The sequence below is a fragment of the Cydia fagiglandana genome, chromosome Z (assembly GCF_963556715.1).
Source record: "Cydia fagiglandana chromosome Z, ilCydFagi1.1, whole genome shotgun sequence".
NCBI lineage: Eukaryota > Metazoa > Arthropoda > Insecta > Lepidoptera > Tortricidae > Cydia > Cydia fagiglandana.
In genome coordinates this window covers 25,700,314-25,716,166 of record NC_085959.1, presented here as the reverse complement: position 1 = coordinate 25,716,166, position 15,853 = coordinate 25,700,314, and the positions used below count along the sequence as shown (strand labels likewise).

The 15,853-nt window shown below is 37.0% G+C and overlaps 1 protein-coding gene across 1 annotated transcript; it reads right to left on the bottom strand.

Annotated features, from left to right (window-relative positions):
- Positions 1–5,937: 5,937 nt before the first annotated feature.
- Positions 5,938–15,575, bottom strand: LOC134679463 (uncharacterized). Its single transcript, XM_063538384.1, has 10 exons — positions 15,474–15,575; positions 14,917–15,111; positions 13,552–13,695; positions 13,090–13,273; positions 12,225–12,591; positions 11,821–11,882; positions 11,515–11,637; positions 10,884–10,992; positions 9,410–9,584; positions 5,938–8,088 (listed from the first exon to the last, which is right to left on the bottom strand). Exons 2-10 carry the CDS (start codon positions 15,027–15,029, stop codon positions 7,860–7,862), a joined length of 1,506 nt encoding a protein of 501 aa, XP_063394454.1. The 5' UTR covers positions 15,030–15,111; positions 15,474–15,575; the 3' UTR covers positions 5,938–7,859.
- Positions 15,576–15,853: the final 278 nt, after the last annotated feature.

Here is a 15,853-nt window from a genome sequence, read left to right as displayed (position 1 = left end):
TCGTTGAAATTTGGTATAGAAATAGTTTGCGTCCCGGAACAGGACATAGGATAGATCTTATAGAAATCAATAACCGCTGAACTGATTTATATTAAATTTGGGATGGTCTACATCTTTGATTTAGTTAAAAATGATAAAAAAAACATGACTTCAAACCTAAACTTAAACAGTATTAACTTCAAGAAGTCAATTCTGAATTCCCCCCTTCACCTCATTTCACACCTTTAAAGGATGATTTTTGAGATAACTTATTATGTCCTGTCTCGGGACTCAATATATATGTGTACTAAATTTAAATTAAAACTGTTCAGCAGTTTAAGCGTGAAGAGGAGTTTAAAAGAAAGTATATGTTTTTACTTTGGAATGGTGTCAATGTGATACCATAACTAAATTTGGTACTGCGAATTTATACGAAAACGATACCAAACATGGCCTCGTAGCTTTAATGTTGTAGAAGTCAAAATAAAATTGAGAGCCCTAAATTCTTATTACTTGACCAAACTTGTGTAGAAGGAAAAGGAAAAATAAAAGTCTTCGGCAGGAATATAAGACACAGATATAATTTTTTTTTGCGTTACTATTTCAATCATCAAATATAAACATACCTGGATTATATTATTCTAGTGAGATCCTCACAGATAAACAAAAACATTTACTTAAAAAATTACAAGGTCGAAATGTCACGGAACTTGTGAGAGTAATATGTGAAAAATAAAAACTTTTATGACAAAAAATCTGGACACAATTTAAGAAGCATCCCATTGCGTCGAGGAATCATCTGTATTTTTGCTTGTTTCATTACCTCCTCGCTTCTTTTTTTGTCCTTTGTATTCTGTAGCAATTTGTTAGATCTGAAAATAAAGATAACTTGCGTCGTCACGGATGTCGATTTATAGGTTTTAGGGAGTGCAGAATTCGTAAACGATGATCATTTTATAATCCAAGATGGCGGCTACGTATTTTGTCATAAAAGTCGTCATGAATATCGTTTTATAGGTTTTAGGAAGTGCCGATTTCGAAAATGATGACCAGTTTGGAATCCAAGATGTGTGCCGTGCACTTTGTCATAAAAGTCGTCATGGATATCGTTTTATAGGTTTTAGGGAGTGCAGAATTCGAAAATGATGACCATTTTGGATTCCAAGATGTCTGCCGTGCACTTTGTCATATAAGCCGTCATAGATGTTGATTTATAGGTGTTAGGAAGAGCAGATTTCGAAAATGATGACCATGACCAACAAAACGACATCCATGTCGACTTTTAACATAGTGCATGGCCGCCATTTTGGATTCCAAAATGGTCATCATTTTCGAAATCAGGGCCCCCTAAAACCTATAAAACGACACCCATGACGACTTTTATGACATAGTGCATGGCCACCATTTTGGAATCCAAAATGGTCATCATTTACTAAATCTGCGCCCCCCAAAACCTATAAAACGATACCCATGACAACTTTTATGACAGTGCATGGCCGCCATTTCAGATTTCAAAATGGTCATCATTTTCTAAATCGGGGCCCCCTAAAACCTATAAAACGATATCCATGACGACTTTTATGACATAGTGCATGGCCGCCATTTTGGAATCGAAAATGGTTATCGTTTTCGAAATCTGCGCCCCCCAAAACCTATAAAACGACACCCATGATGACTTTCATGTCATAGTGCATGGCCGCCATTCTGGATTCCAAAATGGTCATCATTTTCGAAAGCGGGGCCCCCTAAAACCTATAAAACGACATCCATGACGATTTTTATGACATAGTGCATGGCCGCCATCTTGGAATCCAAAATGGTCATCGTTTTCGAAATCTGCGCCCCCTAAAACCTATAAAACGACACCCATGACGACTTTTATGACATAGTGCATGGCCGCCATCTTGGAATCCAAAATGGTCATCGTTTTCGAAATCTGCGCCCCCTAAAACCTATAAAACGACACCCATGACGACTTTTATGACATAGTGCATGGCCACCATTTTGGAATCCAAAATGGTCATCATTTTGTAAATCTGCGCCCCCCAAAACCTATAAAACGACATCCATGACGACTTTTATGACATAGTGCATGGCCGCCATTTTGGAATCGAAAATGGTTATCGTTTTCGAAATCTGCGCCCCCCAAAACCTATAAAACGACACCCATGACGACTTTTATGGCATAGTGCATGGCCGCCATTTTGGATTCCAAAATGGTCATCATTTTCAAAATTGGGGCCCCCTAAAACGTATAAAACGACATCCATGACGACTTTTATGACACAGTGCATGGCCGCCATTTTGGATTCCAAAATGGTCATCATTTTCGAAATCGGCACTCCCTAAAACCTATAAATCGACACCCATCTCGACTTTTATGACAAAGTGTTTGGCTACCATCTGCATGCAAGACATTTCTATTATTTTTACGTACAAAAATGGCCCCCTGTCAACTTCCAACCGAGATTTAATCGATAATTTATTCGATTAATGTTCAGATTCATTCAAATTCAATCTATGTTAGGTCGACTAACCTAATCGTGATTAAAATTTGAGGATTAACTTTTTTTATTCCATTAATTAGCGCCACTTGCACCATTCCACTAACCCGGGGTTAACTGGTTAAACCTGGAGTTACCATGGTTACCAGTACAATTTGATACTGGGTTAACGGTTTAACCGCTTAACCCAGGGTTAGTGGGATGGTGCAAGTGGGCCTTAGTCGAATAAACAGTTAATCTATTAAGTCCCATCTCTGACCACGTCATTTTTACACTTTGAGAATATCTGAAAACAAATGAACACAAGGAGCCATTTTGCAAATCGAGTAACTTTGTTATTACTTTTGACAGCGCGTGTCATGTGTCTACACAGAGTCGACACAAAGTCGAAACATTTGCGACTACTTTGTGACTGCATTATTTCTCAGCCTTAAACCATATTTATACATCATAATTAACAAGTTTCGTAGTATGTAAAGCGTTATTTCTGTTATCTAAGTATAGTATACGCATCGAAGTACTAAAAATGCATCAAATAATATATTTATGAACACAAGCACTGAGAAGTAAACAATTTCATTTCCGGCTAAACTAAAACAATGTGGTGGCGCGTTGATTATATTACACTTAGTTTATCAAATCACTCGAGCAGTTTAATTCCCCATAATAATTTAAGTCCTATTGTAATATAAATGCAAACAATATATAATTACGTCTAGTAATCCGTTTTAGAGATGGCGTATTAATGTCACTTATTTTTATTTAACTATTTTTCCATCTGACAGTTTCCATTTGACAGGAACAAAATGAACGAATGAACGAATGATTTTGGCATAAAGTAGTCGCAAACTAGTAACAATGTGTGCACACGGCGACCACACTTTATGTCACTTTGTGTCATGTGTCGACCCTTCCCCATTTCTGGTAACTGTGTCGACACGGCGACGACTCTGCGACTGGAATTGTGACCGAAACAGACGGTGTCGACACAAGATGTGTCTACACCGCGTCGTAACGGCGACTGGAAATGGTTGTATGGGTAGAATCTATCATTATAATTTCAGTTTGGTTTACATTAATCTATGTATAGGTAAACTCTTATCAAAAAAACGTTCAACGACTTGTTACAAAATAACTGATTTGCAAGACCGAAGTGATCCCATAAGTGTTCCGTAAACAAAGTTTTGTACGGAACACTAAAAATTACACATTAACTTCAATGTTATAACAATAAAAGTAAAGTCTGATAAACAGGTATGTCCCTGTACCACACTTGTGCGAAGCGGTCGCTGCGGTGTATCCCTTCCCACTAAGCTATAAAATAACATCAATTATTTTTTTTATTTATCTCTTCTGCAATTAAATAGTCCACAATCTACAATGGCAAATTTACTTGTCTGACTCTACTTTATAGAGCTAAAGAAGCTACCTGAACTTTAAATATAGTTATGCCTATCTGACTCTCGTTCTACGTATTCTAGTAAGTAGTTACCTACTATTCGTTGAAAAAAATTGGCGATTAACAAGTGTTCAAATACTTAGATAAAAACATATTTCTGACTTTATATTTACTTTAAAAATTCCCATATCGAGTTAACATTCCCATCCCTAGCTGTCTTTTATACAAGACAACGGCGACGAGGAACATGAAAAATGTTGAAAATTGGAGCAATTTTTTTAAATGCCTTATTATAAAAGAAGGGATTTATATAGCGGCTTAAAAAGCAAATAAATGAAAAAACAAAGACCTTAAATATGAACACGAGTGTAAATGAAATTGCAATTGTTATTATTTTCACATTAACTCAGTGGTTGAATTTGTGTCTTGTATACAAGACGACGGCGCCAGCGTATCGTTCTATCGTTGTCTTCTATACCGGACAACGGCGGTCAAAGGGTTAAATTAGTCCTATTCTGCTTTCGTCACTCATTCTACATTCATCACAATCGACGGTGGCTTTCAATGTAGAATGAGTGACGAAAGCAGAATAGGACTAATTTAAGAACTTGACGAATAACGAATGGGACGAACCAAGACGATACCATAAAACGTACCTAATTTAAAATGGCTGTGAATGTTCAGTACGTTACATTCCTTTGTTTACCTACTTGACATCAATAAACACGATGATTCGTACATAAATTTGAGTTAGTAAGATATTATTTTTTAATATGAGACGAATGATACAAGGTATTAAAACAACTTAGATAAGATATGGTTACATCAGATAACGATTGTTAAATTATATTTTATAGTATTCTGCTATTTATTATATAAGTTGTTTTATTTGTTAGATTTGCCAAGTGTATTATCAGATTACTAGCAATAACGTGTATCACATTTGTATTACAAAAGCTTTAGACGTAGATTTGATGTGGTTTCCTATTCCTACAAAAAGCACAAACGCGCATTTGTTGGCACTTTCTTTAGCCTAAAATTATGACTTATTGTGTAACGTTTTCTGAAATAAACTGTAGGCATTTAATAAATGGTTTTACTTCTTAAGATTTAAACTACATATAGGTACCCAATCAGTTTTATACTTATGACGCTTAGCACACTGGATACGATTCGCACCTCGTTGCGATGTGCGACCGGGTTGTCGCTATTATACGTGCATAGCGCTGTCTCGCTGAAACATCACAAAGTATATACCTCATCCCAATTAGTGATATTACCTACAAGGGTATTTTATTTGTAAAAATACTTTAAACCCCCCCTACCCGTTAGCTTCACTCCCACCCTCCGGTAGTACGAGTATGCTGTTTAGTACCCCATTCCCTATAACAATGCCAAAATATGCGAGTACACGAATTATTTCCCCCGATTGGCAATTTTTGGTTTTCGTTTGGTGGAGGTACTATTAGACCGGTTCTGTAGCGCTCAGCACGACGGCACTCGGTAACCGTAGAGGGACTATAGGTAGTTCGTAACTGAGCCCGGCGGCTAATCCTATTGTCTATTGTTAAGTAAAACCGCACGTGCTACTTACCTGCAAAAAAGGGTCATCCTTATTCTATTTGGCACCTGAGCGCAGGCTAGTCCAACGCTCAAAAAACCAGTGTAGTTGCGCTCTCCGATAACGCGCCTTTGTTACGCATTTCGATGACACATTTTAGACTGGTTCTGTAGCGTTCGACTCGCCGGCACTCAGTAACCGAAGTATGCAGGTGGTGGTGGCACGTGGCACGAGCGGTTTTACTTAACAATAGACAATAGGATTAGCTCGGGCTCAGTTACGAAGCTACGAACTATATACAAGAACTGGCAAATTATTCTTCCATGTGTTCATTTTGAATCTTATTGCAATTTTCATAGTTGTAATTCAATAACCGGTTAAAGTGACGATGCAGGTGGCACACGCCGTTTTACTTAACAATAGACAAAGGATTTCGGGGCCAGCTACGAATCGAACGGCTATAATAAGCTTATTTCATAAATGAAACAGAACAGTATTTTTTTGTGACTTCAATCTAAATAAATTTTCAATATAAATAAATACATACCTACATAGTTATGATTATAATGTATAACTGCAAAATACAGACAATGAGAATTTATAATAATCACAGTAAAATACCAGATGAAATATTAACACGTTTTTCTTCATGATCAAAATAGCTTTACGATTTATAAGTTTGATACATTATTTATTACACAAAATGACAATAAAATTTGTAGTTAAAAGAATAAAATTAAAAATCAATACAGTAGGATTTATACCGTCTTTTTTATATCCGTTAATTTCAAGGGTGTAAGTATTCCTAAACTTAAATCTAGTAATTTTTTCAAAGACACCGGTATTCTAATTAACTCCATTTCGGAGATAATCTACAATGAAATTTTATCTGTTAATGCCCACACGAGCGTGTGCACTTGCCTTAGGGCCTGTTTACTTATTGATTAGTTACGAGTTTATACATTTTCTACTAAACCTAAGTACTATCTCGGACGATTGATGTTCAAAATGTCATTATGTCACAGTTTTCAATTTATGGTTGAATTAAATGTAATGCCCGTGTTACAACAATAACGTTTTATGCAACATTAATAAAAAAATTAACTATGGTATTTAGTTTCCTTAAACGTAATTACCCAGACCCTGAAGTTAACGGAATTCAATTAAAACACTGGTATAATAGTCGCACATTATATCTACATACATAATATTATACAATCACTTTTTTCGTACCAATGTAGCGTAATTAATGTAATTAACACTTTCAGTGCTAAACAGTGGCGTAGCGTGAACTAATCTAGCCGTGGGCAAATTCGCCTCTGGGAGGCCCTATAGGCGACTGGAGCCAAGCGCCCCTTTTCCAATACACAATGTACAGATTAGTGTCCTTGGCAGTGAACAGTCGATTATGGAACCGCATTAAAGGATTCACTTCTAGCATCGCATTTTGTTCGAAATAATTAAACTACGCCTCCTCTCGGCGTCTGTATTTTATTAGGCACCAGCACCAAGTACCTACTGTACGAGTATGTCTCACCATAGTCTTCGCACTTTAGAATTGAGATCTAACAGATATGAATTGAAACTTTTACGAGTATTTTGTGAAGCTATCAGTTAAACCAGCGGTCGGCAACAGGCGGCCCGCTGGTCTAACTGAATCGCGAACCTCTGCTGAGGCCCGCGAACCTCCCTGGCTATTTTGTATGTAATATTGACAAACGACAATGACTGATAAAGTCACAAATATTAACAAAGTGCGGCCCGCGTCAACTTCGTTACTTACTATGTGTCCCTTGACTGCTAAAAGGTTACCGACCGCTGAGTTTAACCATAGGGCTTTACCTCCATGTATATAACTTAGCGCCAACTATGCGCAGCGCAGTCTTATAAACCACACCTCAACAATCAACAACTTTAGCTAACATTAAACCAGTCCTTTACGCATAATTTAAACCGTCTAATGAACAGTCACAACAATTTACAATGAGATAAATATTTTTCACCACAGCAGCTCGTAAAGGTTCTCTTTATAATTCAAAACTAACTTATACATTTTATCCACAAGAGTAGCAAAGTAACTAAATACAAATTTTGAGTTGATTTTACCTCATGTTGGCTGCTGAAATTGATTTTTAAGTGATGACGAATGATAAATATTTAATAGCCTTCATTTGGGTTTGATTTTTTTATGTTTTTGTTAATATGGTAAAAAAATTGTGTTTCAATTCAGTAGGTAGCACAGTTTGTTTAACCCTCATGCGCTGAAACCCTTGCAACGCTCAAGACTCCACTGTTAGAACACATTCTGGAATCGGCAATATTAGCACGAGGAGTTAGCAACAACTTTGCCTCGTTGTAAAACAATTAACTATGTACGTATAGTTAATTTATGAGAATTGTGGTCCATACGTCGAGTTTATTTATCTTCACTGAATATGCTCTCAAGTGTGGCGGGGTCCATGTGGGGCGCGCCGTCGTCGGGCGGCGGCGCCGCGGCCGGCTCGGGCTGCTCGCTGCTGTGGTGGATCTCTTGGTGGATTCTCATGTAGTATGAATCGCTGAACTTCTCTGTGCAGAGGTGACACTCGAGTTGTTCCTTCGGCAAATCGTCATCATCAGTGGTTTTGTGTTCCTCAGCTATTATCCTATTAAGTCATAATTAAATCAGGTAAGATGGATAAAGTTATAGTCAATACCTTTATCATGCATATAGTTCATTTTTTTAGCATTAGAAATAAGGTTTAATCTTGATGTGTCTTTTAATTAAAAAACACATTTTAATAATAAGTTACGGCCAATATGTAACAATGATGACTCTTATACCTTTGTTCTCCGTCTGCCTAAAACGGATTGTGCCTATGTAGCTCTCAAGTCTAAATCGCACATGACATAAAACGTCAAGTTCCTAATTATCAACATGCCATTATAGCTTTTGTACTAAAGGGTATTAAGACTAAATGGCTGTTAAGCTACATCGCATTACGACTGACACGCATTAGGACAACAGTGGTATTATTACTATGCCACTTAAAGATTTAGGTAAGTGCTCGAAACAGGCAGTCCACTATACAGACCTTCGAGCAACACCGGCTTCCGACACGAAGATACAGACAAACAGCGAAACGGCCAGCAAGCTAGATAGTCTTTATGCCCCTAAAGATTGAAGTTTAGGCATAACGCGACATAGGCACTATCCGTTTTAGGCAGACGGAGAACAAAGGGCGTCTTTCGAGCATCGGCGTCTACAATTCTATGGCCGCTGCTCGACGCAACGTCGACGCAGCGTCGACGCAACGACGTCATTTTCCATAGCGCTGACCAGACGCCGACGCTCGAAAGACGCTAGATGTGGGGAGGGGGGGGCCTAACTGGGGTGTTTTTCAGTAAGTAGATTTTCATCAAAAAACGATCGACGTCAAATGCCGTCTTTGTCGTCGTTGTCACGATTTTGCGTTGACGTCATTTGCCCTCTGTGGCGTTCAAAAGGTTAAAAAGCGTTTTTCAATTAAAAGACATGTCAAGATCGCTTATCTTCTTTCAAGTTCTTTCCAATGCTAAAAAGTGAACTATAGATAATGTCAATTATTATTATGTAAGCTCTAATTAATCGGTATGTAATAAATAATACCTTCACATATATACGCAGCTTTTGACCCCGACTTGACCCTAATTATGATTTACTTGATTAAATCTATCCTATATTTCACCAATTTCATCAAAGGTCAGCGATATAGGTATAAGCGTGAAAAGATTTCATATATTCAAAGTACATAAATACAAGTAGGTATTGGATGAATTTGTTTGTTTAGAACAAATAACGAAGATATTTCATGTTTTTTGTCCTTATATTCATCGATAGTCTTATCTATGATATAACGGTATTTGGCTACAGATGTCTATTGTAAAAGGAGAAGGAACCACGACCCTCCTAAACTCAAACAAAACAGTCTGCAGCTACAAACTTACCGTTTTACATCTTCCAGGGTCTTGGGCCTTGGTAGATCTTGTGTGGTGATAACTTTACAGCGCACTCTATGCCTGGATAACTGTTCGAATGAGTCGAACTTCTGGTTGCAGCCGTAGCATATAGCTTTGTTGTGGCATGTCTCATGAACCATCAAATCCGTAGATGTTACAAAATCTGAAAATAAATGAAATGAAAAATATCTTATTGGTCACAATCATTGTGTAAAATATTAATAGTGATTTTTTTTGTGTTCCGCTAATAACTTTGGAAAACTAAAGCCCTTGCTACACGGTCGCCGACAAGCCCCCAGACGGTTAGAAGGCTTGTCGGCGACCGTGTAGCAAGCCTTTAAAATCGACCGCAAGGTAGTCTTATTAAATTCAACATCATCATATCTGCCAAAGACGTCCACGGCTGGACATAGGCAATTAAATTATTAATTAAAATACTAAATATTAAAAGCTTACATAAATATACTTATTTCTTAGGTCGTATGACATGAAGGTCAGTATGTCGGTAATAGCACGTAATAGTAATGTAATGAAAATTGTTTCCTTAAAAATATGACACTTTCCCTAGAGGTTACAACTTTGTTGTAAAAAGTGCTTAAAAAGCACTTAGTCCACAGAACAAAGTTACTTTGTTCTGTAGAGTTCTTTCTAATGCTAAAAGTAACAATGTATAGTATGAATCAAGCGATCTGAGCTAGTTCACTCAAAGAGTCTCAAGAATACAATACCATTGAGTGGTAAACCACAAATTAGGATAATCCCCTCGTAGTAAAAGCAGATTATAACCGCCTTGAAATGTTAGTATAGATTAACGACTCTATTTCTTTAAACAATAGACTACAAAATACACTAACTAAATAATGGCTAACCCAACTTTTTTTTGCATTTAACAACCATCGACACCTGTCGTGGCTAAGGTGCATGTGACTTTCCAAAAGATTGAATATGATATTATCTTTTTAAACCATTTTAACCCCATTCAACACGACATAAGGTTTAGAATTCAATATAAATGCAGTGTACTTCTAACTTATTTTGTAAGTAAATTGGTTGGCGCCTACGAGAACAAAAGCAGATAATAGGATTGTAATAGAACAATGCCATTGTTAGTACAGGTAAGTGAACAAGATCAGTTCAAAAAATTTTACCTATACCTACCTACCTAATTGTATAATGCTAGAATACGAAACTATGCGGGCATATATAATGATAAGTACTGTTTACATATCTACCTAAATTGCTGCGCCCATCAGGGTTTCATGCGTCATTTGTGTACCTACCCATACTCTTAAGTACTTGTAAAACCCTTAATGTACATGTGAATTGCAATAAATAAATACAATACAATACAATACAAAAATCAAAGTATAGCATAAGACTCAGTGAGCCCTATTAGAAATAGTTATGGAGTAGTAGAAAGAGATGTCTATCAGGTGTATAAGTACGGGTTAAATATACTTACTTCGTCTACATGTTGAGCACACGTATTTATCCTTCTTCTTTGTTGGCGATTGTTTTCCCCCCGTCTTTCTTTTTACTGATTTATAGGAATGTTGTGCTATCACATGAGCCTATTAGAGAAACAAAATGGTATCAATATTTGAGAGCTTAGTGGCAATAGAATAATATATAAATCATAAATCATTAATTTTTCGTTATAAACTAGTCTAACATACAAAAGTAACATGATAAGGTAGACATACACATAACATATAAGTTAAAATCATGAAAATAAAAAAGTGCTGACTAGAGTCGGACCTAGCACAAACTTAGCAGTGACAGAGTGTGGCAGTTCCGCTATAAAAGTCTAATTAGTATAAAAGTCGTTGATTTTGGAACTTCACGCTTTGTTACTTCAGAGTCAGCTTAGTTAGACAGACTTATGTCTACCCTCTACAGAAGAATGGCACTTTATACACAAAAATACTGATTCCCGCAGAGAACAAGATTCTATTTTAAGCGTTAGCTAAGCATGCTACCAGTGTTATTGAGGTTTGGCTGGCACTTTAAAATAGTGGCATTTTTAAATACATGCTTCACCTCTATCCTTTTTCAATATTTAATTCATCATTTACCTTATTACAAAACGTTACCTTCAGCCCAGATACACTGTGGAATGACTTGGCGCACAGCATACACTCCAGAGGAAGGTCAGTAGGTACCGAGTCAGAGTCTGCTTCACTAGTGGGCTCCTCTTTCAATGGTGCATCTAAAAACTGAAATGACTTTTTATTACCTATTAAGCTCAATCACCTATTTGAACTTGTCAAAATAAATTAAGACTAGAATAAGAAAACGAAACATATAGGTACAATATGAAGCTAATTGATTGATAAACTGCCTTATGGGCATTTCAAAACCTGAATGTGAATGAAAGTTAGTTATATAAAAAATCATACCTCTTCCAGCATTTCATTTCCATTTGCAGAATGCTCAGTTCCTTCATGGTAGGAAAATGTCCCTAGAAATTTCAAAGAATTCCATATTAGTAGAAACAGTAGGTATAAATAGTATATTGCTATAAATCATTCTAAGTTGTAACCTATCCAATATTCGTAAGCCTAATAGGTATTAAGAGAACCTAAAACATATATACCTACCAAATTTAATGGCAAGATCACATCCCTTAGCCTACCAGGTTTAATAGTAGCGCCAAAGATGTGTAGGCAAAAAAAAGGTAGTAACAATTCCATTTCTATTCAAGATCAAAAGCAAATAAGAGACCCACGAGTGTTAGAGCACATGTTAAGATGCTGTTTGCCCACCTTAAATAGAAAGTTATTTAGGTAATAGTTTTACTAACCATTGATCTTAATAGGTTGTGGTCTTATCCATTCCTCAGGCTCTATTTTTATTTCTGCATCTGCTAACTCCTTGTATTGTGAATCCGAACATCCATTTCCATTCTCACCATAGTCATTATCAGACAGAACTTCCTGTTTAATTTCTATATCCATGGGAATTTCAAAAACAGTATCATTTACATTTTGGTCTAGTTGAATAGGTTTGGGCCACACGGTGGTATCACCCGGGTCTAGATCTGTATGAGGGAACCTCTGTCTAAGAATTCTATCACTTTTTTGTACAACTGCAGCGAAAGTACACGCATTTTGAAGTTTTGTGTAACAAGAGTTACAGATAAACTTTGAATGTTGGTCTGTTGATGATAGCTGCAAAATAAAAACGTAATCTCCGTAAAACAACAAACAAAAGTGACACATTGACTTGGTACAATTGTAGTGCATATAATTACTTTCCATCGTATTTTCACAGAAACGTACGAACATGTCTTACTTCAGTTAGTCTCAGTCCAAAAAATACTGAGGTTGGCTGAAGTAGCGTATTCCCGAGACTATACGGTGGGAAACAATTATGCCCTACATCCATAGTAATTTGGTCTCACAAATAAACCAGTTGGATTAAAACCCTGCAAAACTCATAATCGACAACAACATATGGTTCCAAGACATTGCCCAAAAACGTGCAAAGAGGCACAATCCACCTGATGATGCTGACATGGCTCCCTGCTTGAGCTGCCACAAAAGTGGTGGCAAATGCCGGTCCCGCATTAGCTTATACAGCCACGAGATGTTGTTCCTCGCCTACAGATGCTGCATAAATCATCTGTCAAGATGTTAGTTAAAGGGCTGATGAATTGTAGGTCTTACCTTGATATGTCCAACTTTAGCAAGGTCTTCAGCTACAGTACTCTCCATTCCTTCCCACGGTGATGACCAAGCATCAAAAAGATTGACCAGGCTTGTGGTAGGACCAGCTTTCTCAAGACAAGCCCTGCACTCCCACTCATCTGTTTTTGTTGTTTGCTGATCCATTAAATCATTTGATGTTGCACTAAAAGTATGACAAATTAACAGATAGTAAATTTTTTTTAATATTTAAATTTATTTCAGAAAAAAATATACTAGTCTGCTGACAACTGTAAGCTGGGAAGGAACCACCCTCCAATTACAGATTAGACAAGTTGGATTTTGTGTAAGTGGCAGTCCAGAGTATATTTCCTTCATCAGACAACTTGTGGTAAATATCAAATTATATTCCATACAAATGCTCCATGCACTAAAATGGTATTGCAACTGGTATGAGATATGATGCCATGTAATAATACCTACTTTTCCACAATAGTTTCTGTTGATGCAGAGAATTCAATGCTTGCATTACTATATGCAAATACGGTTGGCAAATTTGCTTTATCGCCATTAATAAAATGGCAACTGCACAATCGGTCTTCATTAGTAGGCTCCTTCTCTTTAAGCCTAAAAATTTGTTTCATAATATTATGTTAGAATACTGTTAACAATAAATAATTTATAAAAAAGGCAGGTTAAAGTGTAAAAAAAACCGGGCAAGTGCGAGTCGGACTCGCGCACGAAGGGTTCCGTACCATAAAGCAAAAAAAAAACAAAAAAATATTAAAAAAGAAAGGTCACCCATCCAAGTACTGACCACGCCCGACGTTGCTTAACTTTGGTCAAAAATCACGTTTGTTGTATGGGAGCCCCATTTAAATCTTTATTTTATTCTGTTTTCAGTATTTGTTGTTATAGCAGCAACAGAAATACATCATCTGTGAAAATTTCAACTGTCTAGCTATCACGGTTCGTGAGATACAGCCTGGTGACAGACGGACAGACGGACGGACGGACGGACAGCGAAGTCTTAGTAATAGGGTCCCGTTTTACCCTTCGGGTACGGAACCCTAAAAAGGTGTATCTGGGTGATTCTGAATGCCTTCTTCCACCAGGCCCTTGGTAAAAAGTTCTCTAGTACTTCTACTACTAGTAGCCAAGGTGACAAAAACTAATTTATATATTACATTTTTACTTGTTTAACAACTTAGCCCACAGCCAGTATACATAAAGCTAACCATAATAACTTCTTACCAACAGCCTCAGATAAATTATATACCTCGGATAATTTCGAAATTGGAAGTATTTTTTATATAAAATATGTAGTAAAAAGGCACCAAGGGTTGTTATCCCACAGAAAACTTGAATTTCACGCTTTTTATCTACTGACAAAGTTGTTTTGACAGGCTATACAAATGATGTTCACTTACAAGACAACATCACACATACTGACTTAAGAACCTGAGTCTGTATGGTCAGTTAATAAATTTGATATTCCAGAACCAGATTCAGGCTCTGACTAACTGAAAAGTCAGCTTGTGTGTGTGATGGCACCATTGAGACATACAGATACACAAGGACATGTTGCAGGAGTTTAAGCAAAATGTAAGCCCCTAAATATAGTTATTACAGCTTCTGCACTGGCTTCAGAAGTGTGATTTGTATTCCGCCCTTTGTTGGGTATTTCAGAAGTCTCGGGAGATCAAATATTACATATTAAGAGGTAAATCTGCTTCATGAATAGTGTGGTACCGTCATAAGCAATTTTTCAATGCTGTGCAGGTCTACCAGCGTCTTCTTTCACATCAGGTGACGAAAAAAAAAGGAAATTACATTAACTATGCTTACGGGCAAAGAGCTTTCCACTCCTCAAATAGTTTTGTATCGGCAGGAAATCTGAAGAAACTGCAGGTTTCTCTTCGAGAAATATGATTGCACCCGGGTGCGTAGCAATAAGGCATTATCAACGTAGGGCTACCCGTCTTCAAGTGATCAGACACACCTCTCCATAGCGTTACGTCACTGTTGAAGCAATTTGTAAACCTATAATAAGAAAAGCAATTAGAATTCCGCACTATGAAAGAAGTAAATAATGCGACTCCAATGACAAATGCAATGCAACGCCATTTTTGACAGCAATAGAGAAATAGAGCATAGGACACTAACTTATAAGGTGAAGATTTTACAGTGTGATTTTTAACAAATCACCTGGGTTTTTATTTTTGTCTCAAAAAATAGCATATTTTATAATCCAACAAAAATGTATTACAAATTTATGTTACTCTGTTTCAATGCATAAATCATCTCACCCAACACAGCCAAACCAAATATAAAATATGTTAATATAACGAGTTTAGGAACAACATTTTTTCTTTATTAAATACCTATATCGTAGAAATACTTACTTATAATTTACTTGCGAAACGTGGTAGATAAGTGTAAGTTTCCGCAGTAAAGATGTTAAAACCGTTTGACTGCGACGTATGGATAATTATGAACGATGTTAAAGTTGCTAACACACTATCGCACCGCACCAAGGTCATTGTGGGACGCACCCATAAGTAAGAGGGAGAAAGAGATATCGCTTTCTCCCTTTTACTTATGGGTGCGTCCCACAATGACCTTGGTGCGGTGCGATAGTGTGTTAGCAACTTAATATTGGGTTTGGTTGTGTTTAGTTTATGGTTAATCCAGACCCGACCTGACAGCACTACATTTTAAATGTCTACAGACGGCCGCACCGGACCGCGACCTTGATGCGGTCCGGCGCACGTTTGATCGTGTG